We start from the raw sequence: 27,842 nt of genomic DNA, 5'->3' as shown, positions 1-27,842 counted from the left end.
TTTATTTTTCACTTGTTTATCATTTCATACAGAGAAGTTCAGGTTTCAAAAACTCGATATGACAACAACATTTTGGAGTAAATGACATCATCAAACTCCAAACGATAACACTTCAGGTCTCACAAAATTCAAAATTGGATAACACTCAATACCACCTAAACATTAAGCTTTGCAGTCTATCAGGCTTACATGAGGAAAAAGAGGCTTCTACACACTTGGCCAGCACACAAGCCAGCTGTTTAACCCACTCAGCCACCACAGCTTCCATGCAACGGAAGTACTAGAATTTTTGTATTATGAAAGTGTAATCTGAAATATGAAAATCCCTTTCTATATGGCATAACGTAGTCATTGTCTTTATCATGAGCACTGATCTATGCTTGTGGGAAACAATGACACGTCAACCAAGTCAGCAAGTGTGACCACCTGATCCCTTTGGTTGCCTTTTACGACAAGCATGTTTTGCTGAAGACCACTACTAACCAGTATTGTCAGGGGTTCTTAAGTTCTGTGTGGGGAGTGATTTGGCTTTCAAGTATTTCACCTTTTCAGCAGGCTCTGAAGTGGGGAAAGACTCCTATTCATCAGTCCCTACATCAGTTTGGAAATATCAGTAGGCCCCTATCCCAGGCCAGTTGTTCAACTTGACTTATCCTTTGGGAGTGTTACGGTTTTAAACTTATTAGCAATCATGAAAACAGTATTTTATCTGTTGATCATTTCTGGATAATATCCTGTTTCTGGGTTTCAGCTGCTGTTTGTTGGTAATGATACATCACTCACACATCAGCTGTTGTGACAAAGGAGTGATAGCCTTATCATCAGACAGTGGCTTGTATGTTGAAGAGTGACTTGTAATTGATCTTAAAAGGTCTAAGTATATAAACATATCACTAACCTGATTTCCATAGACAAAATGAATGTTCTAGCACTGTATGTCTTGTGCAAAAATCGGTCTTGTTGAATGTGTGCTTGTTATTGTTGACTTTGGGGGAAAATTTCTACTGGTAAAAAATAACACAGATCAATCTTGTATATTCATTTGCAATGTGGGGATAAATTTAAAGAACTTGACTATTATAGCTTGTGGTACATTTGGACCGGTCTTGTTCTTTTGGAAGAATCTCTATATTTGAATGCTTTCCACCAGATTAACAAGCATACAACCACTCCAACACTTCTGATAAACACCATGGAATTCCTGTTTATTCCCACCAAACCTGTCTTCATTACTTATGAAAGTCTCAATCCAAACTTCACTCTACCCGTCCAGAAAATTAAAAAGTAACTTCATAATGGTATGTCAAAGAGATTTATGAACGCTTCCACCAGTGTTGCTATCATATATGATGAGTAGACACTTGGCTCCAGACACAAGTGTTTAAATACAACCAATAAATACTGCTATTAAGGCTGGATAAAAAGATTGATAGTCCGAAATATGATTCATGAAAGAATTATTAATGGTTAAGTTTTAATTTACCAAAGACAGACTTGTGCCAAAGACAGATGGCACACATTAAGCAAAAGAATGAATACAATACTTACTTGCATCTGAAAGTAATCACGCATAAATCTGTCACTATTCATCAGGGATATAAATGGACTGATTTCTTTCAGACTTCTTTTAACTTCAGTTCATATTTCCTTCAAAGAAATCCTCTGGATCATATATCAATAACTACAGTCAGTACCAATATCAATATCCAGCCCTAATTGTTCAATGAAATCAACAAGAATCCCCAGGGATAGTAATGAATATTACTGTGCAAGTAACCAATTTCACATCTGATGAAGAAATGATAAGGGATCTATTCCATCTAGTTGTGCAATCTGCCTAAGTAGTCTTCAGGCATGCTCTGGTCCATGACTTGTCTCTGATTGTAACGGCTGATCATGCAACACAGGACATGCTAAGTCAAAAGAATGGCTCCCTCCTGTAGAAGACAGCTTTTCTGTGTCAGCAACCATTACAAGGATGTAGACTTTGTACCTCTGCCAAGATGTCACCACGACATAAGGAACAGTTGGAACATGTATATATGTAGTGCTTGACGATGAGGTGCACTTCGTCCTTCAGCATGTAAACTGTCATGTGATCACGTTGGGACAGAACATACAGTATTGCAACTCAATTTTTTCATCATAGCACAAAAATCATCCCTTGATTGAACAATGTAACACCAGATGATTCCATTTCTAAAAACCACAAAAATAAATATATGAGATGGATTTCCCAAAATTAAGATTCAGAAAAACTCATCTGATTTATGTTTGTCTGTTCCATGCAGTCAATTTTCTGTCATATTGTCCGTCACTTATATACACATAGAACTGATGACATCATCACCGAAGTTTGTACAGTTTTGGACCACCATGAATAACAACAAGTAACAAGCACATGACGACTGCCTATGTCGGATTCCCTGCCAGATCTTGAGGCACAATCCCATGCTGCTGAAGTTGTGTACGTAATAAATGATTTTCCTGTTTAAGCTCCTCACACTGTTGTCGAAGTAGTTCATTATCTATGGATATTCTATCAGTTTCTTTTAAACTCTCAGCCATTCTCTGGTTGGCTGTACGGAGCTCCTGTATATAATCACATGCCTTGGCTAGGATTCCTCCCTTGCTCTGAAACAAAATAGATCAACATCAGAAAATGCTTGGGTCTTTATAGTAATAAACGTAACAAGAAAACAATTATCACCTTCCCCTGCTTTGGGGCAAGCTAGAATTAAGTTGTTCACTTAGTAATGAATACCTGAGTAAATGTTTGTTACAAACAAGAGTCATCAGAAGATGACATATCCCACCAGCCACCACATGTTTAAAAGGACAAATCATCATCATTTTTTTTTTAGACTAAGTTTGAATTGTTTCCATGTAATTCATGAAAATTATAAATACCATATATCTGTAATCAGCAAAGTCACAATTTCAAGATCTGTCTCATATATCTGCCAAGATCTGTTGAAAGATATGAAATGTTTTTCGAGTTGCGCTCTAGGAATGAGAGTGGCATTAAACAACATTTTGAGACTAAGTCCGAAACGTTTCCATGGAAACCAAGAAAATAATACATCACAAAAACTTGTAAAAACCAAAAGGCACCACTTTGGGGTCTGCCACACATATCTGCTAAGTTTCACGGACAGATGTTAAGAAGTTTTTGAGTTCTGCTCTGGAAACGAAACACACCTCTCACTTTTCAGACTAGGTCCAAAACGTTTCCATGGAAACCGAGAAAATACTAAATCACAAGATCCTGTACATAGCAAAAGGCACCACTACAGGTTCTGATTGATATACCTACCAAGTTTTGCAGAAAAAAAATGAATGTTTTTTTAGTTCTCAGGAAACGAAGTCCATTTCTCCATTTTGAGAGTCTGAAGCGCACCCTACCATAAGACTAAGACCAAAATGTTCCATGGCAAAACAAAAAAAATTATAAAAGCCAAAAATCTCTAAATAGCAAAAGGCACAACCATAGGCTGAGATTACTATGTCTATCAAGTTTGGTCTAAATATTTTGAACGGTTTCTGTGTTTTGTTGCGGATACAAAATGATTACGGACAGGCAGACGGACAGACGGACGAAGGGAAGGACGGTGGATGGACAGACAGACGAGGAGTCATGCCGGGGGGAAAAAAAGGGTCCTGTCATCTCTTATGAACACGAAGACAATACAGTCCAACTGACTCAAAAGTGGACCAATGAAATGCCATCGAAAAGTAAAAAACATGAAATGCTCAATGAAACATTGATCATAATCAAAATATTAGACCAACTCAGTGAGGTTTTTGCAGAAGTTAGGTCATAAAAATATAGAAGTTGTTTAACAAACTGCCATCAAAATATTGACATAGTTCACTATTTGTTATGAGGGAGAAATGCTGAGAAAGGGGCAGCCAGGTGTTTGATTAGTTAGATTAGATAAGTTTGATCGAGTAAGATTACAATTCATAACTCACTTGTCTAGGGTGAGACCAGATGTATCACAGGACTGAAGTCCTAGAAACTCTCAGGAGTCAAGCTGTCACCCATCTAAAGCCTCTCTACGCTCAACACAACCTACCTTCAACTGTGACCTGGGTTCTATACACAGATACTATTCTTATGTCTGTACATCAAAATAACTTGAAATGTAATGAACCGTATGTATTGCAATACGCTTGTTATATTTTATTGAAGGCCTTGTGTCGTGATACAGTGCAATACTGCCCTTACACCCCTAGCCAGTGTGGGAAATTTCCAGATTTTGCCAGGCAGTTGTGCTAGCAATGCCTGGAAAATGGCCCCATGGAAATTCACCAGCTAGTGATAGTGGAGATTTGGATTTTTACAAGCCATTGGTTAGCGGGCCAGTGGTTATTTCACCACTTCTTCACTGCCACAAGCGCCTTTGCATCCTTCTGTGTGAGAAGTTAAGTACATACACTTGCTGACACTTGGCCTGACTTGGTGTGTTCCTGGGCACAGTCAGGGACCTGCTTTGATAGCTGAACAATCCAGTTGTTAATCTTGTCCCTGCGACGTCGTTCAACTGAAACAGTAATTTAATACTTGCTAAGATGATATTCATTTCAAATTTCAAATGATCACCAGATGGTGTGCCATGTTGGGCGCGAGCGCACGCACGCACGCACGCACGCACGCACGCACGCACGCACGCATGCACAAAAAAGAGAGTAAAGTAAAGGAAGATACAGGGTTTTTAGAAAAGTTACTTGTTCAAGATCCATTTTGTTAAAAATTATCATTGGGAAATTGAGCAAATTTTGTTTCATTTCTTGTTTATTGCACTCAGCAATATTCCAGCTATATGACGGTGGTCTGTAAATAATAAAGTGTGGATCTGACAATCTAGTGACCACTGCATGAGCTTCAATCTACACAAGTGTCAGTGAGTCTGACCACTCCTGTTAGTCACCTCATGTGACAGGATTGGGTCTCTTGAAGATCAATTCCAACCCGTAACTTTCTGGGTGGAAACTGTGAATACGAATACACACATTAAGTTTTGACATTATGCTGAAGTCCCTTATGTTCACATGAACAATAAAGAGTCTAGAAATCCCATCTTAGATCAGGTTTATTACTTTCTTTTCAGCAGAATGATAGTAAGGATATGTACTGGATTTTGTGTGCATCAGTATTGCACATAATGACATATTGTAAAAATAAAATTTTCAATTCACATACAATCTGATACATGACTGCAAGAACTGAAGTTCAAAAATAGAGCAAAACAAGGGCGTCATTTGTGACAGATGGCAATGTTTGATTTCTCAGTTTTGTCATCGTTTAATGACTGACCACATCAAGTTTGCAGATTTCCACTTTTTAATTACTGAAACATTCAAAAGGTGTTTGCCAGCTGTAAAACAAAAAACACAATAAATAATCTAAATTGAAACTACCTGATGTACCAAGTATCATATACATGAAAAGAATGAACCACAACATGCCAGTGGATGATCAGTTGTATGCACTAAGCCGATCCTTCCATTACCAATTATGCAAGTCTTACCCTCATTATGAGTGGCCCTCCTGCGGTCATCCCGTGTTGACCGACCTTCCATCTTGGGGCTGAAGGTTGTTCGCGGAGCAATGTTTCGCTGCCCCTGTAGCACATCTTGAGGGGACATCATCACATAAAACTGGCCAGCTGCTGATGCAAATAAACCTCATCAATACATGTCTTAGCTGAACCACATGGGACTATTGACGAGTTGTATAGCCATCTCTGTTCTGTGATAATCCAGCTTCTCAACATGTCAAAATCTTCATAATAATACTTCAACGTAGTGTCAAGTTGACAGTCAATCTCTAAACAGGACAAATAATGATTGCCAGCCATGATATCCAAAACTTAAATCCCTTGTTGGATTTGTTTTGTGTTTGTTGTTTAATGCCACTCTCAACAATATTCCTACTATATGGATGTAGTCTGTAAGTTACTGAGTCTGCACCAGACAATCCAGTAATCAACAGAATAAACATTGATCTCCACAACACTGATATGATGACACATATCAACCAAGTCAGTAAGCCTGACCACCTTATCTCATAAGCTGCCTCTTATGACAAGAATGGTTTTCTGTAAACCAATTCCAAACCATATCCTGATGAGTTCTAAATTACAGGTAAAATTGGCGGAAATCATGACAATAACCTGACACATATTGTTGGCTGTTAATTATGTCCTGATAAATCTCCATTATACCCTTGGCTGGCTTTTTATCCAATCAGGTGTCTACACTGGGATGTACCAATCCCCACTTACTTTCGTTTTTCAAATTAAACCTGGCAACACAAATGATGCAGAGGTGCTCTGAAAGAGGTAGAAGGAGTTCTTGCACACAGGTTTTTAAAGTTTCGGATATGTCAATTTGTAGGTATGATTTCCCCCCAAAATCTAAGTCGCTCTACAAACAAACCACCGTGGTGGTGACCACGATCAGTGTTGACTGTCACAAGGTCTATTATAATGGTGGCTTAGCTAATTGCCTGCTGTGAGTATGCAGAGCCAGCAAAGAAAGGCAATAAAATTATCAGGCCGAGCCATAGATGCAGCAAGCGTATTGTGGAGATTTAACATATACCATGGAAATTATCAAGGATGCATCAGTGAGTGGGATCACAGATTTGGTTGAAACAGTTGAGCAGTTGAAGTTTACCACCACATTCAGCAATATTCTACCAATATCACAGCTAGAGGACACCAGAAATGGGCTTCACACATTGTATCCATGTTAAGAATCATACTCGGGTCTTCAGCATGACAAGTGAACACTTTAACCATCAGGCTACTCTATCGCTTCCGAGTAGTTTTGAAGAAGGAAAAATGTTGTTTTGTGATAACAAACATACATGCTTCCAAAATTTACATACATTTTGTAAGCTTTTAGAGAAAAATAGAACATTATGTTTCAAAATATAATGAAAAAAAAACAGGATATATTTTCATTTAAATTTATGAAATATGAAAATTTAAGGGTATTTTTTTCGCATTTTAACGAGCAATAAAATACCCTTAGTTCATGTATCAATGAATGTCAATTTGACACAGGCCAAGTTAACCTCAACTCAATAAACCATCTGTTTTCAATCAATTTTGAATTTTTTTTCTTACTGTTTTGTGCTTCTTTTGTAATGCAGCCTGGTACAAGAAACTACAGTAACCTCAAAGCTAAAGTTTCTTCAGTGATGCTTTGAATTGGAGTAAAACAGTCTGTGTTGCTAAATCAGTGGGCTAGCCTAGGGGTTAAAGCATGTATTCATCATGATGATGACCAGGGTTGGATTCTCCACATGGGTACTCTGAAGCCCATTTCTGAGTCGCCAAGCATGATATTGCTGAAATAAAACTAAAATTTAACTCACAAAGCTAGAGAAATGAGTCTGAAGAAGATTTTCTCCTAACATGACACCACCATGAGGTTAAAATGTACTGGCACAATGCATCAACATAATTTCTGTGATTTATTCTGCAACTGTGGAATCCAGGAGGGACTGCTTTATACATCCAATGAGTGATGCCTACAGGCACAGATACAACACATAATACAGAGCTTTAAAATGTTCACACGGAACTTCAATATGGTCTTCACAAGTATAAGTTGCCAGCTGCCTTTTTGGAGTAAAACCTACATTAAACACTGATTATAGGGAGTCAGGATTTGAATAAAACTATCCATACCTCCAGCTGCTGACACTGGTCCAATAGCTGTTGCCCCAGCAACAGCATCCCCTTGTGTGCTGACTGCATTCACTGGTTCCCCTGACCCTGCGAAGTAGGCAAACCTTGCCTCCTGATTGTCTGGTGTCGGGCTCCCTCCATTGAAAGGGCTCTGTATCACAGTCTACAACAAACATCAAAAGTGCTGTTTACAAGAAGTTAGTTTGGTTGCTTGGTTGTTTAACAATGCACTCAGCAACATTCCAGCTGCAAGACAGCAGTCTGTCAAAAATCAAGTCTGGACAAGACAATCCAGTGTTCAACAGCATGACTTTGTGTAGAATTTTGTTAATTGTTTATGATGCTCATACATTTTTGTAGTATATTTCATAAAGTAATAAATGTCATGTGAGTCCTTCCTGGATCATTTCAAAATTTAATGGGGATTTTTTAGCTTTATTTTTGAAAATATATTGTCAGCATGTCTTGTTTAATGCCATGATTAATGCATGGTAAATTACTACTGCATGCAATGACATAGGTCCACTCCTGTGATGGACTATTGGGAATTATCATGGTAATTTATCGCACCTGTGTCTCAATACATTGTAATATGTGTAGTCAGTGTCCTGTTACCATGGTAATGTATCTCACAGCATCCTGTTACCATGGTATTAAAGTTCACCAATGTCCTAAAACCACAGTATTATCTCTCGCCAGTTCCCTGTTATCATGATAATATATCTCACCTGTGCCACCTGTGAAGTTGGAAATGCTGAAGTAGTGACGACCTGTGCTGTGGCTTCCTGGCCATCTTGGGACACCTGCACAACCCGATATGTGACCTGACCTGCAAGATTCAGATCTGTTCCACTCATTAGAATGCCCTTGGTAAGTGCACAGCAAATGACAAAATGGAACACAAATCTTTTTGTTTCAAGACAAGAATTGATTTTGAAACCCCTGTGAACTACTACAACTGAAAAATGTCAGTCCTCATAGCAGTGTGTTAGGACTAAAATTCCCAACCAGTTTTCAAAGTTTCAGTTTTGTTACAAACTGGAACAGACTTACAGAAAATAGAAATGTTTTTCTCTTGTTCAAGCAGGACTGGCTAAACTGGTGAAATAAGTTGTCCAGTCTTAAAAATGCCAAAACATTTCTAAGGTCCATTGTGTCAAATCCCCATTCCATATTTGACACAGAACCGATACGTCAGGTTGAAGAGATATGCAGAAGTCTCATAAAATTACCCATACTCTATCCTGTCATCAGCCATATCTCATTGTTTATTAAGAAATTTTAGAAACTTTAATGAGACAAATTCATTTTTAGAGTTTAATAACACAATGACTTCCTAAATACTGAGGAAAAAGAACAAGGCTGTGCCTATCAGAACTTAAGGATTCAGTAAAACAAAACCATTTGTAAAACTACAAGGCAAAACAAGTCCTCAGTCTGTAGGACTATTTGTTGGGAGAAAACAACTTGTCCTTACGACTAGTCCTCACATATAGTCATGACTAGTAAGCTCACAAAACGTCTGGACTGTCTGTTAACATTTCACCCACAGCTTTTAAAACTGTCTCAAGGATGCATCAGTTTATCTACAAGCCAACATGACTACAAATATTGTAAAGGAAAGCATATTTCGAGGCCAAAATACAAAAATAAGGCTAATAAAACCGACAAAGCAAACAAAAGTTTGTTCTTTAATGTGCTTACACAATCTCCGATATCTTCCAACAATATGGCTGAGACCAGTAGGCAATTAAAACAGGTCCAGATAGGGCAGAGACAGGTATTCTGAACAATGTGCTACAGGGCTGAAGTTGACATGCAAGCACTGAAGTCACTGTGCTTAACCACATATTCCACAAGCTTCTTACAAGTACAGCCTCTTAGAGACATAAACCAACTCTGAATTCATTACATTACTGTTTCAAGAGTAAATGAGTTTAGTTTGACGCTTCATTCAACAATCTTTCAGCAATATCACCAGAGGACACCAAAAATGGGCTTCACACATTGTACACATGTGAGGAATCAAACCCACGTTTTCAGCATGACGAACAACCGCTTTATCCACTAGACTACCTCACCACCCCTTTTACTGTTTCAATAATGTTGATATTTAGTGAAAAATGGTATGAACCTTGCGTGTTGTCGGCACGGAACTGATACTGTACATTGGGGTCAAGGGTCAGAGTGCCCTGATTGGCTGCCACACTGGCAATAGCTGCCGCCTGTTCCTCTGTTGTTTCCCCTGCAAAACACACAAACAAATTTAGAAAACCTTGTTGAAGAATTAACAATAACAACCAACACCCAATCTTTGTTAGAACTTCAGTGTACACTCTACCACTTGTCAGGTTGCAAGAAAGGGCTGAAGGGCAAGTTGTTTTCTCCAAATACCTAGTTCTGTTGTAAACAAGTTTCAGTGTTCAAACATTGGGAAATGATAGGATTCTTACAATAAAAGCAAGACACTGTCAGAAATGTTGCTAGTCTTTCTTTAGTTCCATAAAAGTCTTGTAACAGCGCTCTACAATTATCTCCATGGTATGTGTTCAAATAAACATCCACTGGTACCCTGGATGCATCTAACGTCTCAGCCCGATAATTGTATTACCCCCTTTTGCTGGCTCCCTTTTCTCACAGTAGCCAATAAGATAAACCATTACAACCGAGCTTGCCAGTGTCAACAAAGATAGTGGTCGTGGACGCAACGGTTTCTTCACAGTGCGATTCAGATTTATGGGAAAAAAGCACAGACAAATTCACACCGCCCAAAAATACATGCAGCAACTCCTTCTACTTCTTTTAGGTACGCTGCAACAACAGTTTAATCTCTTAGATAAAAGAAGCCTTGTGAAACAAGCCTTGTGGTTGGTATGCTCAAATTCCCAGCAAAACGCTCGATTGGATAAAAAGCCAGCAAAGGGAAGTAATAGAATTATCAAGCCGAGCCGTAGATGAGGGAATATATCCTAGAAACAAACTATCAGGGCCTACGGGGATGTTCAGGTTTATGTGCATGATATATTAGTCATCACGCTAAAGTAGCAAGTTGCATCATTTTATCTTAGATGTCAATTGTCATGCAACGGCAATTTGAGCTGTTTCTAAAAAAACAAAAACAATAAAGAATCGTGTTATACTGACCTGCAAAATCTGAAAAATTATGCTAACCAATTCTTTCTATGATTGCTCGCTTGTTGGTAATGAACCAATCTTGAATTGTGACATTTCAACCAATTCCCAACACTAGTATGTATACCAATAATATGTGTGCAATACAATTTGTACCCCAAAACAGCACGTTATTTCATAAGCTACACTGCTATTCCAAATGCCTTGATAAAAGAGCTGATTCATATCTTTATTCATTTTTTAAATATCATGGACTGCACGTCCAGGTCGAATGACTGCACCAGAACCAGGGGTATACAATGTTACTGTAACACAACACAACAGTTTTGTAAAAGATTCTCAAAATATTATCATACGAGTCAAGCTTATCTCAAGTTTCATGACTGCTTTTCAGAAATCAGTTAAAAAAAATCTACTTGAAAAGCAAACAATGATAGTTTCCATGGGGAATTTAGATTTAATTTAACTATTTCTTTCAATTCATGTTAATAACATGACAGTGAATATATCCTAAGCATGACTTTGTTATGACTGCATTGAACAGTTAAATATATACTAGTTATTAACCAATGGTAACATTTAAATGGCAATACAACACAAAACACAAAATCTTAGCAAAACTCTTGCTTTTTGATAGACACAAGTAAATATTACGCTATAGTTTTCATGACTCCCAAATACTGAACATGACTCCCAAAAATAGAAACTGGAGTCAGCATGACTCTCTTTTTTCCAAGTCTGTGTAAAGCCCTGACCAGAATTAGCTGTCAAATTAAATTACTCAGCTCTTTCATGACTAAAACAAACAGCATTGCCTTGAAAGCCAGATGCACCTGAAAAAACCATCAGAGTTTGGCTAAGGCAAGACAAATGGGGTCTCCTGTCTAAATGCATTATGCATCTCAGGATATTTACAAGCATTTATATATATGACAACCAGCATTCAACTTGAAGCTTGTCAACAGCACATCACAAAGTCTAGGAAGGATATAACTCTGGATATCCCAAGCTGCATGTGAGGTGCTATAAGGCTGATAGTTACGATTTATGTGAATGAAAACTAACTAATAGTTACCATTTATGATTTATGTGAATGAATTCTAACTCTAAACAGGTGGCACTTACAGAGTTGGAGTGAGTGACACTCAGAGTCTTATGACACACTCATCAATGTTCCACCTGACAGCACTCTGTGAATAATCAAGTCTAGATCAGACAATCATGTGATCAACAGTATGAGCACTGATCTGCACAGTTGGGAACCGATGACATGTGTCAACCAACAAGAGTCTGATCAGCTGATCCTGTTTGTCGCCTCTTTCAACAAGCATAGTCACTAAAGACCTAAACAGTCATTCCAGAATGTATGGTGTCAGAATAAACATTTTATTTGATCAAATTCAATCCCATTTGTATTCATTAAAACTGTGGACAGTAACAACGGAGACATTGCGAGAGAAATGGCATTACCCCATTCCATGTGCACACAACTTACGCATACCATATTCATGAGGATCAGTTTTCCGTGCCTAACGCAATAGCACCAATTTTACTCTATTCTTAGCCATCACACAGAGACTACAACCTAGTAATCCATGGACTTCAACACCCATGTTACTGACTCATTGAAATCATATCTGACAATTAAGTTACCAACATTTTGTTTTTACTATCAAAGTACCGCAGCAGTAAGCCTTGACTTGTCAAACTTTGTTATGTGAAATATGTTTGTGGAAAACATGCATCATATACTAATATGACAGCAATATATAATATATCTGTTACAATGACTGCTTAATACATAAATTATTCTGATAATGGAATAGAAATTCTTTGATGTAATATTATCAGATCGTTTTTAACTGAATCACCAGTACATTGGACCAAAACATCTGTGCACAGATGATCATTATTTCCGGCTTAGTTGAATAACAGGTAGCATAACAGGAACAACAATTGAATTATCATGTCTGGTGCTTTTTGATTGCAAGCTTCCCGTACATATATAATATATATGATTTTCATTTTGAAAGTTCGTTTCTTTTCACTTTCAACAATATGATATAATTTGGCACAATACACAAAATAGCAGTTTTGTTATGACCTTGGAAAATATGATTTTACTTGGCCTTAGTTCCACATTATGTAACGCGCATGTCTTGAAACATGGGGGCTCATCTGTGTGCCCTAAGACCCATGTTATGGCAAGGGATGACTGCATATCACATGGGTATTTATATAGCACTATACTCCTTCAAATCTATATACATGCTCAAAGTGATTTGTTTTTTCCCTCAATCATTGGATATCAATCTCAACTCCCTCAGTATCATACAACTCTTGCAGCCGACATTTGACATCCAGACTTGGAGTTACTGACATCCTCGCACAATTTTAAAAATGCTTATTCTTCAACATATAGACATTAACAAGCAAATTCCGTGCATTCAATGTATATATGTGAGGGTTGAGATTGCGATCTGGTAGAATCTTTGATTCTTAGAGATTGTGATCGGAACCTGTACCAGTAGAAATTGCGATCAGAGTCTCTACTGGTAGAATCTCCCATCCCACTACTAGAAATTGCGATCGGAGTCTCTACTGGTAGAATCTCCCATCCTACTACTAGATATTGCGATCGGAGTCTCTACTGGTAGAATCTCCCATCCTACTACTAGATATTGCAATCGGAGTCTCTACTGGTAGAATCTCCCATCCTACTACTAGAAATTGCGATCGGAGTCTCTACTGGTAGAATCTCCCATCCTACTACTAGATATTGCGATCGGAGTCTCTACTGGTAGAATCTCCCATCCTACTACTAGATATTGCGATCGGAGTCTCTACTGGTAGAGACTCTGATTATATAAAATAACAATCACAATCTCTACTAGTAGAAACTCAATCTGTCAGGGTAGAGATTGCAATTCTACACTTATGCATGCCAGTGAATATTCAGAAAAACAAAGATTAGTTTCATATTTTGTAAAATGAAAACATAAAACAATACGTCACACCTCCTTTACTTGCTGGTGTTGGCTGGTTTTTAGGTTGCTGTTTGATCTTTTAATTGTCAAGAAAAACTTGGTGATTTACTATTTTCCTGTTGTTTACAGTGAGATGTTAAATGCATGCTGTCTTTAATCCTCCCAACTCCTACACCTGAATGTCTCAGTTAAAAGTAGGAAGTTCGAATTCATTCAGATGTAATTCAACTAATGATCGCTAATCATTATATAAACACTGCTTTCCAGTGAGGTGGGGAAATGACCAGGCAATAATATTCTTAGGTGGGTAATGGCCAAGTGGGGAATTGCCCTACTCCCTCCTTCCAGAATGGACACAAGGGTCAAATGTATGTGCTTGTAAGGGCTCTGATTGCAGTTCCTACTAGTAGGATTGGAGATTCTACCAGTAGAGACTCTGAGTTGAATCTCTACTACTAAGATTGGAGACTCAGAGTCAAACACCAGAAACTACAATCACATTCTCTACCAGCAGAAACTCTGATTGCAATTTCTACTGGTAGAATCTCGGATTCTACTAAATTGCAGTCTCTACCCTGACATGTGTATACACCGTCAAGGTTGATCAGTGTGCTAACTAATTTTTATTATATACGTGTGGAAGACTGCTAATTCAAGGTAAATATTCGCCAAGGGATCTACCTATCAACATGATAGGATGCTAGTAACACATGTTCAGAGCATCTCTTTAGCATACAGTAATGTGTTAATGTGACTTTCACATCCTTACAAGGTACCCATTGAAATCCATTATTGTATAATGAGAATCAGCCAGGTCACACACCATGTCCTGATTCTTGGATACAGACAGAAAATGTCTTCAAAATCTTGCAGAAATCTCTAATGATACAGAAGAATGTAACAAATTAAAGATTGATCAAGTCAAGGAAATGTCAAAAGCAGCTGACTTCATTATAAAAATTGGTTGGCTCAGTCAACGCATGCAGCACTATATGACCTGGTCTTCTTCTTAACACAAGCTCTTGTGATCCTTATACATGACATTTATAGCTTCTGTTTTTTTCTGCCATCTTTAGCTTAATCTTCATGACACCTGCATCTTATGTATTGTTCTCCATAACACCGGCATCTTGTGGCCTCCGTAACACCTAGATGACTGTTGCATCTTGTGTTCCTCATGACAACTGTAGCTTGTGTTCCTTTGAACACCTCCATAACACCTGTAGCTTGTGTTCCTTGTTACACCTGAGACACCATAAGTTTTTCTTCCTCGTTACACCTCCATGACACCTGTAGCTTGTGTTCTTCTTTCCATCTAAGACACAAGAATCTTGTGTTCCACGTTACACCTCCATAACAATTGTAACTCATCTTCCACATTACACCTCCATAACAATTGTAACTCATCTTCCACATTACACCTCCATGACAATTGTAACTCATCTTCCACATTACACCTCCATAACAATTGTAACTCATCTTCTCCATTATACCTCCATGACAAATGTAGCTTGTGTTCCTCATTACACCTCCATGACAACTGAAGCTTGTGTTACTCATTACATCTCCAAAAACTGTAGCTTGTGTTCCTCATTACACCTCCATGACAACTGTAGCTTGTATTTCTCGCTACACTTGCATCTTTCAGTTCCTCATTACACCAGGCTGTGGGGCAGTTTAGTGGTTAAAGCGTTCGCTCACAATGCTGAAGTCCTGGGTTCGATTCCCTACATGGGTATGATATGTGAAGCCTGTTTCTAATATTCCCTGCAATTATACTGCTGGATTATTTCTAAAAACAGCGTAAAATCAAACTCACTCACTCACTCATTACACCTGCAGCTCAAGGTGGAGGGAAAACCCTTTAGAACAATTTTGTAAATGCAGGTGTGTTAATTGTTATGCTATGGTTTATCATTTCAATAATCGTTTGAAAACTGAATGGGATTGAGGCCTCTTCCTTTTTAGGTCAACCCAAATGAGCATCAATTACCCCAAATAACTATAAGAACCAAATAGTGGTGATCAAAATGAATTGCAAATCCATTGAAAGAAGGATTAAAAATAATTATGGATTGGAGAAAGCATAGTTTCAATTATACAAAATTTTGTTGTTTTAGTATAACATGCTTGAATTAAGTAACCTAACAATTAAATTTAATGAATCCTCACAAGCAAACATGCACTCAACAGCGTAAAGCTAAGCGTACTGTAAAACTGCAAAATCACTTTTATTGTTCAATTACAATTCCAGCGTCTTTCTTGCATGCATGCACAGGCAAACTGTAACGCAAATGGGGTTGCGCAGCATAAAGAATATGACCACTCTTCTTATATGCGAGCAAAGCAAGCAATGGTTGGGAACGTACTTCCCTCAGGTTGGTTCGAAAAATATTTTTCATATCAAAATACAACATCACTACCATCTGTTCTCTCAGATATGACATGAAAAATGTTTCTGTCAAACTGAATTGAGGGAAGTATGTTGCCAACCTTTGCTTGCTTCGCTCACATAAGAGTATAAGAAGACTGGTCATATTCTCTGTGCTGCGCAACCCCATTTGCGCTACAGTTTGCCTGTGATGAATGCAATTTCATTGCATGACTCTATTAGTTATAAAAAACATTGATTAGAGAAATCCTGAAGGGAAAACCCTTACGATTGGTGACTGCATTAAAAAATGTAGGTATTTTGACTATAATAGATAATCGTTCACCACAAATCCTCCAAAAATCGATACCGGGCTTGGTTTCCAATTCCCAACACGAGCATCAAATCTGATAAGTTGCACTGACATTGTTGGCAGACATGGCTCTGCACATCGGTCTCTGAAAAAAGTCACTGATCGTCCTTGGCCTTGTTCCACAGGGTAGTTTTAGTATTGAGACTACTTAACTTCCTTCTGTTAATACCGATGTAGATCTAACACAGAATCTTGGAAGGTGATGCCTGACAATAAGGATGGAGTCAATGTACTACTCACCTGACAACTGTACTTGGTCATCTGAGTTGGGAGAGTCAGCTCCTTTATCGTGACTGGAAAACAGACATCATCGAATCAGTTTCATTCAATGTTTAGCATTACGCAAGTTCACAGTATGACATCTGGCTAAAGCCATAACCAGCACAACTCTGTAACTCATTGGTGCCGGGTCAGTAGGCATATAGTCAAGGTACATATCTGTGCACAAATGATGCCACAATTAATCATGTGGCAGATAATATTCAGTGTTCACAGCATAACACTACTGCTGACTTTTCTCTTATACAATATACAGAATAATAATCGAATCTCAGTAGTCAATCATTAACTGATCAATAATCGAATGTAACTGTAAATATCACAACAATAACAGGTGATGATCAGTAAATTTTGCAAACATACCAGGGCCCCTATTCTCGAAACGAACATAGACCTAAGAATTCTTAACTTTGATCGTAGCCAATGTACTACAAATGGGCTTAAGAAGTTCGTAGGGCTGCAAACATTTTGAGAATAACTAGCCTGCACCATTAACAATACCATGGATCAAGACCATTAAGGATACTTCCTGCTGAAACACGCGCATGTTGTTGACACTGCAGTCTCATGAGTCAGATAACAGCACCAGCTTGACTTAAAGGTCACATGCAACGTAAAACACAACTTTGCAGATTCTGGTACCTTTCGGTATGCACTTACCGAAACAAATCATAAAAAATGCTAATTCAACCTATAAAGCCCGCGAAATGGGAGTTCAAACGTGTCACTAAATTCCCCCAGCGCTGGGGGGAAAACTGGTTTCAACAGCTGTGCTGCGCTGCGTCCATAACGCATGCGCAGTGAATAGGTTCGTTGAGCTTGAAACAGTATGCATGCCCAGCGTCTGAGGTCGTGAGCAGTAGTCTAGTCTTGGTTGTGTACACAAACAAGGAAATAATCTACTCGTTACGTAAAACAACTTTGTGGTATGCAGTCTCTGTCACAGAGAAAGCTCAGTGTCTGGTTTATTCACACCTATATGTCTGCCTGCCTGTCTGCTAAAGACAACATACAGTACACAGCTTCAACCATTGACCACGTGCAATTTGAACTTAACACCTATCAGACTATACGACATAAAGAAAATAAGTTGATTTATGACTTGTGCACCCGAGTTCTGTCTCTGCCACATTATGTAATTAGGCACATGTGATACACATGACATGTTTTTTATGTCTGTGGGTTGCAAACAAACCACATTCACTTTTTTCGAATGACTGGATCTGACGGAAACTGGTGCAAACTCTTGTTAGTTTCAAGTCCTGCTTTGTACTTGGACGAATGACAGATTCCAGCCACTCAGTAGTTTACCATCTCTACTGACATGATTTTTGATTGGATAGAGCGCAAATTCAGAGAACATGTATTTTCCAAACCCAGCATCTCTATATACATTCTTCATGGATAACGACCTCTTTTAGTGTGTATGATTTTGTTTGACAACAGTGTTGACAACGACGCATCAAGTACACAAACAGAAGTTGTTATCCATAAAGTATCTTACTTTCTTGTGACTCGCTATACTTCTAAAATGCCCATCAAACAGATCATCTTTCTGTACACACAACGAACCCTCAGCATATCAGCAAATGAAACAGCCAACCGGAAGCCATCGTTACACTTGAGTGCACATCCACCCGCTATGACTGGGTTCGGTCTTCATTTCTGGGGAAGTAAGCCCAAGTACAAAATATTGCACTTTTGAATCACGATTGTACGCTTATAATTTTGTTTATTTGTTTTTTCAAAAGCAGCAATGTATGTTATATGTCATGAATAAGTGATAAATGTGCTTTAATTATGTTTGATTTTTTAGTTGCATGTGACCTTCAACAAACATAAAAATACTTTCTAAACTTTTATTGATATTTCACTTTTACAAATATCAATAAGTCTTGTAAGTTCACCAAAAATCACTGACACAATCGAAATCAATCGACTGACCGATTATTCGCTATAGCATTAGTAAACAATGTTAGCAAAAAGCATATGCTATCAACACATGATATAATGCAGTAATATTTGTAAACCTTAGCATGTGATAATACTCATTCCTATCTAAAAAACAAAAAAACACACTTTCCACTCATTGTAGCATACATGGCTTGTAATATGGGAACACATTCCACTCATTGTAGCATACATGGCTTGTAATATGGGAACACTTCCCTCTCATTGTAGCATACATGGCTTGTAATATGGGAACACTTTCCACTCATTGTAGCATACATGGCTTGTAATATGGGAACACTTTCCACTCATTGTAGCATACATGGCTTGTAACATGGGAACACTTTCCACTCATTGTAGCATACATGGCTTGTAATATGGGAACACTTCCCTCTCATTGTAGCATACATGACTTGTAACATGGGAACACTTTCCACTCATTGTAGCATACATGACATGTAATATGGGAACACTTTCCACTCATTGTAGCATACATGGCTTGTAACATGGAAACACTTTCCACTCATTGTAGCATACATGGCTTGTAATATGGGAAGACTTCCCACTCATTGTAGCATACATGGCTTGTAACATGGGAAGACTTCCCACTCATTGTAGCATACATGACTTGTAATATGGGAACACTTTCCACTCATTGTAGCATACATGACTTGTAATATGGGAACACTTTCCACTCATTGTAGCATACATGGCTTGTAATATGGGAACACTTTCCACTCATTGTAGCATACATGGCTTGCAATATGGGAAGACTTCCCATTCATTGTAGCAAACATGGCTTGTAACATGGGAACACTTTCCACTCATTGTAGCATACATGGCTTCTAATATGGGAACACTTCCCACTCAGTGTAGTTAGACCACAGGTTTCGGGTATTTAGTGGGATTGTATCACTTTGAATGAAAAGAAAGGAACTTTATATGTGTATTTATCTAGTTTGTGAACTTGCTGAGTATGAACATGAAGCCGGCCCTTGTCTCACATTTCAGTTGGCATCATAATCATCACTGTGGTTTACCAGAATAAGGACTGGCCAATTTTATTTCTTGTTTCACAGATTTTTGTCCTCAGAAACCTAAAGGTAGGAAGGAATAAAAAAAAAATCACCACAGTAATAGTCATTCTGAATATTAAAAATATTTTACTTCTGGCAAGTCAAGGAGTATATATGGGGCAAAACAATTTTAAATTTGCATTTCTGGCCAATAAAAACATATGGCTTTTAATTTTTAAGTGCGGAATGTTAACTTCTCATTTCTTTTTCTTCTTCTTGAAAAAATATGACCGGCGGATCCATAAACAAGAAACACAATTGGCCTGACCTACAATACATGTATAAAATAAGGTTACCGGTACATTCTTGCCCTCAGTGACACCTATCCAAGACCCATTCTCTGTGTAAAGCAATTCCAGAATGGATAAAAAGTAATACATTACAATGTTTACTAGAGTGATGTGACAGGTTTGTAAACAATTTCAAATATATCACACAACAGATGCAGTGTGTACCATAGTTTCCAAACTTTGCTATCAAGTCGACCTAGCCATGCCCATTAGTTACTAAACAACAAAATAATTCACAAGCCTGAAATCTGAATGCTGAAACTAAGCAAAAGGTGACAAAAAAAATTAAAATAAGCTATGGTGGGTATGGCACAGGCTTCATCATCAAGCTACTAACATGAACTTTTTCATCAGGCCATAATCTTGCATGATTTAAGTGTAAATATCTTCACAGGTCAGAAAGAGTGATATATTTACAAAATGACCCTGTGAAAATTCACTGACTTGTCGTCATGTCGGACTAGCCTTATTTACTGGCCTGAATGTATTTTCACTAGCCCCAGGCTAGTAGACCTGTGGCTACTTCTCACACTGACCAGTTCTGCCACTTCAGCAACTGGTTCAGTACCCAAGTCTTGTTTATTTAGATTCAATAATATTAAGATTAGGTAGTTACATTTTTTCAGCTGATAGTCATCACCAACATACTTAAGGAAAAGATGTTTACTGCTTTTTAAGTATTTGTTTTAGGCATCTTCTGCAGAAAGGTTCCGGGTTATAATACATGAAAAATACTGTGCTGCATCTTACAAACATAAAAAAATGTTTCAAATGTTCTCCTATCTGAAGACTATGGTCTATTTGCAGTGAAAAAATACTGATGAATTTTACTTTAAACCAAAAAGTAAAACACATAAAATGAATAAAAAAGGCAATTCCAAACTTACTTCCAGAAAAATGGCAGCCATCTCGGAATGCACAGATTTAGACATGATTCCATTCCTTGAAATTTTAGAAAAGCTGTAAAAGGGTTTTTTAAAATGACGCTACGAAAGCTGAAAATACTGGATCTTAGGATTCCATTATAGTCAGCCAAAGGCCGAATACCATGGTTCTACCAATGTCGCCACATACCGTTTCACCCCTAGTGAACATTGCTTAAAGAGGCTTAAAATCATACTCACAGATAAAAGATAGGAAGATAACTAGACTATCAATAATCAATCTTTTAATGTTAAGTTTGTGGAGCCACTATCATTTCTGAGTGATCAGAATTTTTCATTATATGCAAAGTTGTTGAACATCATCTGTGATGAAAGATTAGGTATCTAAACATAGCAGTGATGATTATGACTGTTACATCATGTCATGTCATGTCAAGTCTATATACAGCGCATCTGCTCCTGATAACCATTATAGTCACTGTGACTTGTACAATCACAACAGGAAGATATCCAGTTAAGCAGAAGCCATGAAATCTTGTGTTTCAAATCACTACAATCTGCTTGGTCAGAAAACCAACGATCACTGAAATTTGAGCATCCCTACATACTGGGCCAATAGCGCAGGTCAATGTTCATGCTGTTGATCATTGGACTGTCTGATCCAAACTTGATTACCTACAGACTACCAACATGTAGCTGGAATATTGCCGAGTGTTGGATAAAACTAAGTTCACTCACTTACTATACATTCAAAGTAAACAAATAGCTCTTAGGCCTGTTTCATAAAGCGATCACAGCACTATGACTGTCATAAGTCAATGTTAAAGTATGGGAGTACCATCACCTTTATACTACTATTGCTTGGTGAAATGCTGCCCAGGTCAAGCACTGCCTCTTGCAAAATTCCTGCAATGTCATACTTGGGAACACAAGGTGCAGGCTTCACAATGTACCAACTGGGAATCTAACCCATGTCTTCTATGTGATGAACAGCTCAATTACTAAGACAACCACCATCACCGATATACTTTGTCACGATGCAAGAACTTCAACCATCAGTGTGTTAGTGAGTGAATCAGGTCGAACATGGTTGTAAATGGTTAGTTAAACCAAAGGGTGTGATGTGGGTCTCAGATCATGTACCCATCTCAAAAAAAAACTATGAATCCAATCTTTGCATGATGTGCATAAGGATCTCAAACTCTGCAGGTAGTAAACTGTTTCTGCAATAGGGAAGCTCAACCCTAACGAAGCAAGGCCAAATTTTCCTCAGGTTCTGAACCTCTGATAGAAAGGGGCCCCTTTTCAAATGAATTGTGCTTCTGTCAAAACTGTATACAGTCTGGAACTAAGCATTAGTAAAAAAAATATTGCAGGGCCTTAGATGTCTGAGATATACCAAACCCTTTGCACAATCTGATTCTCTGTTGGGATGTCACCATCACATAACTGGGATACTGAGGAAGTTGAACAATGCCTTTGGCATAAAAAAACAATCATCATGACTCCCTGGTGTCATGAGTGGGAGTCATGGACATGTTTTAGGAAGTCAACTTCAGTTTGGTACTTTCATCAAGACACTAACTGTGGTTGTCTACTGAAGCCAAACTAAGTACATGTAGTTGAATTAAACGTACGTAGCAAAATACAATATATCTGAACTAAGCTTCTAAATTTACTGTGTATTTGTCATTTCAAATATTTTGTGCATCAAACATTCTGGTTTCCTGCATCATAGCAATCACTGAATCTGACATGCACTGTCAGTTGTAATATGTGGCACAGAGAACTTGGGGCAGTTACCCCTGAAAAAATCAAATGACTCTCTTTCTGGATAATTTACAGTTTCAAAGGTCATTACAGTCAGGCCACGTTAGTCCGGACCCCGACAATCCGATTCCCACAATATCTGAACAGTAGCTGGCTGTAACCAATCTTGTTTACTATATAAACTCATTACTTGTTGATTCATTCATCCGATGCTTCAGTCTCCGTATCCGGACGTTAATTAGTGGTAACAGATTGGCTAGTTACACATGGTTTTGCTTCATTAATCTGGCGGTACATCAAAGAGGTTCGGATAATAGCCTTACCTCGTGAGCACCTGCGATTAGCGCTGGTCTTCTTCACCTGACTTCAATTGTAATTGTTAACTGAGGTGACACTTCTGAGTTGAGCATGTCATTAGTTTGTGACTTTAATCAGTTAATAGGTTTCACTTTTGCTTAGTTTGAGTAATACCTGTCATGTTTCCTTGCTGTATAAAATACTGATCGCGTCAAAATGAGATCAGCTGCACTTGACACTTGCCAGTCACAATGGCAAGTCCTGCCCCTAAGCGTAAAACGATGGGAAATTAATGCCGCACATAAAAGAGAAATTTGTAGATACAAAGAGAAAAATCCTAAAGCCAAATGAGAGCCTATATGGACTCTATGATAAATTATTTTGAGTGTGTTGGAGTTGACAAAAACTTGGAGACAATGGTCAGCATGCGTGCGTCTTTCAAGCCACTCTCCAAACAGACTGTTATTGGAGATTTCTTTCAACACAAGTAGGTGACTGGTATGTGTAATACTATAAATAATCTATTCAGACATTGCATTGATTGATTGTTATGTTAATATTCAAGTTGATATGTCTACAAACTGTAATAAAGTCATTTGATGCATGCATACGTGTGTATGTTCTTTTCTCAGTATGTCAAAGGGAAGTAACTCTCCTGAAGTGGTGTTTGCTTCAGTAGTCCGTACGTTTCACTATCCAAACGTTTTTGATGAAAAACAGAAGTGTTCGGATTAATGCGGCCTGACTGTATTTCAAATACTGTACCAATATTTTGAATTTGTAGGGATACACTGATCACATATAACAAAGCACAAAAACTCTGCTATCAGACAAAGTTTAAAAATCAGATGTACAAGGGTCATATATTATAAACAAAAGAACTTGGAATTACATTCCTGATATGAATTCATTCATAAGAACCATGTAACATGACCTCCATTCCTGACACCTTCCCATTCACATGAACTGAGTCACATGACAAACTTCTTCGAACGCCTTCCCACCACCTTCCCATATGTACTCACATTGATCTGAAGCTCTGCAAGTTATCAGAATGCACCAATCTAGAATATAAGCGGAGGTCATTACACTAAAATACTTTGAAAGTAACTTGGCGGACACTGCCAAGACATGAATTTCAAATTTCAAAGTGGACACAAATCCTCTTCAAACATTCTCGAAGGGACAATAAATGCAACATTTGACTAAACATATACCAGAAGGGTTTTACAAAGACTTTGAAAACAGAGTCATGGTGACTCATATTTATTTTGGGGAGTCATTTCCAATATTTGGGAGTCATGAACATTTTTGTGTAACACTTATTTGTACATAATAAAAAGCAAGAGTATTGCAAAGATGTTGTTTTGTATTGCATTGCCATTTATATGCATATTATATTTTTCACTGTTCAATTCAGTGATAACAAACTGCAGTATACTGAACAAATAATCGTGTTGCTGATTTATTCACTGTAATGTACAGCTTTTAACATGAATTGAATGAAACATCTATGTTAATGAAGACCTCACAAAACCTATCATTGTTTACTTATGAAATTGATCTTATTGAACTGAATTTTGAGGGTGAAATCAACTTGCAAAACCTGCATCAAGCTCAACTCATATGATATATTTTGAGTCTTTTACAAAACTGTTGCATCAAATATGCAGGAATCATGTGTCATGTAAAACCATGGTTACAAACATCATGACAGCAGCCATAAGACTGTAAAATGAGTGAGGACCATGCAAACCAGTGGCTGATATCATGAACAATACCTAAGGGTACAATGACCTGTAGTCAACTATGTATGCAAAGCTTGCCCTAGGCATAAACATTTAGGAGTCAAGAGTTCCTGGTGTTGCACATTTTCATGTAAGACAGAATTTGATGCCTGGGTTGTATTGGGTCAGGTAAGTCAGGTCACATGCATCTCGATTTAAATAAACTATAATCCAATTTTTTTATAAGGCAAACATGACTAATATTCATACAGAAAACATCTCCTTCATCATTGTGCTTGAAAATGAATGAGAAAAGTGTAAGACTTATAGTAATATCTCAGTTACATTGTTAACTTAATGAGGGAGAAAAGCCCATAGTGACCATGGTGACACAGGTCTGAGATGTTTCTTACTGACTTACTGAAATCCACATGCAAACATATCGAGGCAGCAAACTTTGAAGAATAATCAAAGAGAGCTTGAATTTGAAAACACAATTACACAAAAGCTTGTCATCAAGGAAGTAAAGGTGTGATTCATAAAAAGAGGCTTTTGATATTTATCAGTGGTATTAAAAATATGGCTAAACTGAAATTAATGTTCATTTTCCACTTTTGCAACAATTACAGTCAGCAGATTCATAAACCAAGTATTGAAAAAAGTATGGCCTAATATATATGGTTTAACCAAAACTTAAAACTTGTGACGTGTGTAGATTCAAAAATAATCTTGAGGACATGACCCTGGTGATTTCTGCTGGTACAGAAACAACATATGTTACGTGTGAGATAACATTACTTACTTTCAACTGTGTGTTCAAAAAGTAATATAGTCCAGTAGTTATCATCTGAATCAAAGCACAGATCTTAACAATAGTTAACCTAAACATGATCTTACTCTTTATAGCATGTGTGCAGTAATACACCTTAATCATCCTGTCAAAAATATTTTATTTTTAGGTAAGTATTGATATTAGTTTTCAGCTATGGAATTTAAATGAAATATGAAAACTGCTACTTTCACTACTAGTCCAAAGCCTGAGTCAAATAAATAGCTGCTTAATCTGCTAACCTAACAAAAGTCCAAAATAACAATAAATCTACTGACAATGATGGTACAAGACATCTTCAAACAGGTCATCTCAAACGAGTCAAAGCTGTATAGCAAAGTCTGAAGAAATTTTAGTGAAATTTGTATTAAAGTGAGATACATTCACATGGTATTATTTCATTTTCTTTAGACTTTTCATCAGTGTTCCTTTATTTGAACATATTTCATTCCGTACTTAAATGACTGGATACGAGTTTCTTAATTTATCATGTCAACTCCCAAAAACTTTACATGTAAAAATGTTATGGACAATGAACAAGAGCACAAAGACATATTCTTTTACAGCAGTTTTCTGTCATGGCAGTTACATTATAGCAATATTCCAGATATATTCAAATCTAAACCAGGAGACTGAAAAGAGTCATATAATTCACATCATAAATCAAGTCAGCAAGAATGACAAGACAATTCAGGTTGAAGTTGGCTCTTACACCACATTACAGTTTCATGAGACGTGTTTGAACTTATAGTTTAGGAAAACATTAAGTGGAACAGCGGAAAATTATACTACTGATATCAAAATAATATCTCCCAGTGTATTCATTAAAATAACATAAACATGTTTTTTGCAAATTACCTTTTGAATATATAAGTGTTCATTTCAAATATTAAACACTTCTACTTTAATAAACATAAACAAAACGTTTTTCACCTTCATTTTCTTTTCATAAGACAAAACAGGAGAACTGAGGCCGACTGATATGGTAATGGCAATCTTCATCACCAAAAATTCAATTAGTTATCTCCAGAAAAATTGAAATTGTGCTCCAAATTAATATCACTGCAAGTTATAAAAAAAAGCCCAAGTTATTAATAGACGTCAATATTTTCAGTCACTGTGGATTTGCTTATCAACCGACCACGCCTTCTGGCTTCCACTGGTTACACCCCTTTTGTTTCCCGGTAAAGAATGTCAAAATATCGCAAATATTTCATCTTGAGAAAAAATAAGTTTCAAAATATGATTGTACGATGGTTATGATAAGCTGTTGTTGAGATGGCAATTTGAAATGACTGGATGTTTTACACCTTGTTTTCTCAAAAACATGAAACTAAGGCCACTTAGCCCTTCAACGCGGATATGAAAGTGGAAAACATCGACGACCTACTTATTTTAGTTCGTGTCATGGTGAAAAATGAAAGGGTCAAATCATGGTTAATTTGCCTGGAATAATTAATAATGATTATGATTATATAATCATGAAACATAAACAACATCAACACGCGCACATGGCACGGCACCAGTCATGGGGTGATCTTTCCCAATCTAAATATCCTTTTCAGAACATGACAGCTTTTCATTTGAAACATTCTCGCGAAATTAGGCCTATATTTCCTTATTTTATCTCATATTACGTCTACCCACCTTGATTCGAGTGCCTGATCTAACATATCCATGTGGCTTTTTGGTGGATGTTTGAATTTGCCAGGAAATAAAGCAAGCTTGATCACGGGGCCAAACAACAGGTCATGTGAGATGGAAAAATGAACATGTGACAAAGATGGCGTATTTCAGTCCAGAGCGGTGCGCCTATTAACATAATTTCCTACTCGTGTGATGCGGTCATAACTACCTGCCCCTTTTTACATCCTAACATATATTGTATCTATACGTTCTTGGTCGTCACTTCAAAACCAGATAATATTAGATCGTTTATTTTGGGGCACATTAATAAAATTGCGAAACAAATACGGACTATTTTCCGTTGCCTGAGAAAATGACGTCATTGATACATCTGCTGAGACGAATCGGTGACGCGCATAAATGCAGTAAAGCCTCATATAAATTCATAAACCCTTAAATAAAATTAGTATTTCGAATTTATTATTGGGCTATCGGGACAAGGAAAATAATATTTGACGTATGCAGGTATAGGTATATGTTTGCTC

The 27,842-nt window shown here is 37.5% G+C and overlaps 1 protein-coding gene across 4 annotated transcripts; it reads right to left on the bottom strand.

Annotated features, from left to right (window-relative positions):
- Positions 1-27,491, bottom strand: LOC137291736 (upstream stimulatory factor 2-like). Of its 4 annotated transcripts, none has more exons than XM_067823243.1 (8): positions 27,319-27,491; positions 16,810-16,862; positions 9,841-9,951; positions 8,435-8,550; positions 7,707-7,869; positions 5,535-5,672; positions 4,441-4,547; positions 1-2,634 (listed from the first exon to the last, which is right to left on the bottom strand). In XM_067823243.1, exons 1-8 carry the CDS (start codon positions 27,348-27,350, stop codon positions 2,413-2,415), a joined length of 942 nt encoding a protein of 313 aa, XP_067679344.1. In that variant the 5' UTR covers positions 27,351-27,491; the 3' UTR covers positions 1-2,412. The 4 variants fall into 4 exon arrangements, with proteins under 4 accessions (XP_067679344.1, XP_067679337.1, XP_067679362.1 ...); XM_067823236.1 differs by having other exon boundaries at positions 5,535-5,675; positions 27,319-27,485; XM_067823261.1 differs by lacking the exon at positions 9,841-9,951 and having other exon boundaries at positions 27,319-27,464.
- Between the last annotated feature and the right edge of the window lie 351 nt (positions 27,492-27,842).

Source organism: Haliotis asinina, chromosome 1 (assembly GCF_037392515.1).
Source record: "Haliotis asinina isolate JCU_RB_2024 chromosome 1, JCU_Hal_asi_v2, whole genome shotgun sequence".
NCBI classification, from domain to species: Eukaryota; Metazoa; Mollusca; class Gastropoda; order Lepetellida; family Haliotidae; genus Haliotis; species Haliotis asinina.
Note: the sequence above shows the minus strand (reverse complement) of the source record. Positions and strands in the feature narration are given on the sequence as shown.

Bases quoted from the DNA above. Each gene is read 5' to 3' on its own strand.
- LOC137291736 (XM_067823236.1), bottom strand. From the start codon at position 27,350: ATGGATATGTTAGATCAGGCACTCGAATCAAG. The intron at 8,551-9,840 runs GTTCATACCATT...TGAGTGGAACAG, and splicing joins CCGTGCCGACAACACGCAAG to ATCTGAATCTTGCAGGTCAG. The intron at 4,548-5,534 runs GTAAGACTTGCA...TTACTGTTTCAG, and splicing joins GAGGGCCACTCATAATGAGG to TTGAACGACGTCGCAGGGAC.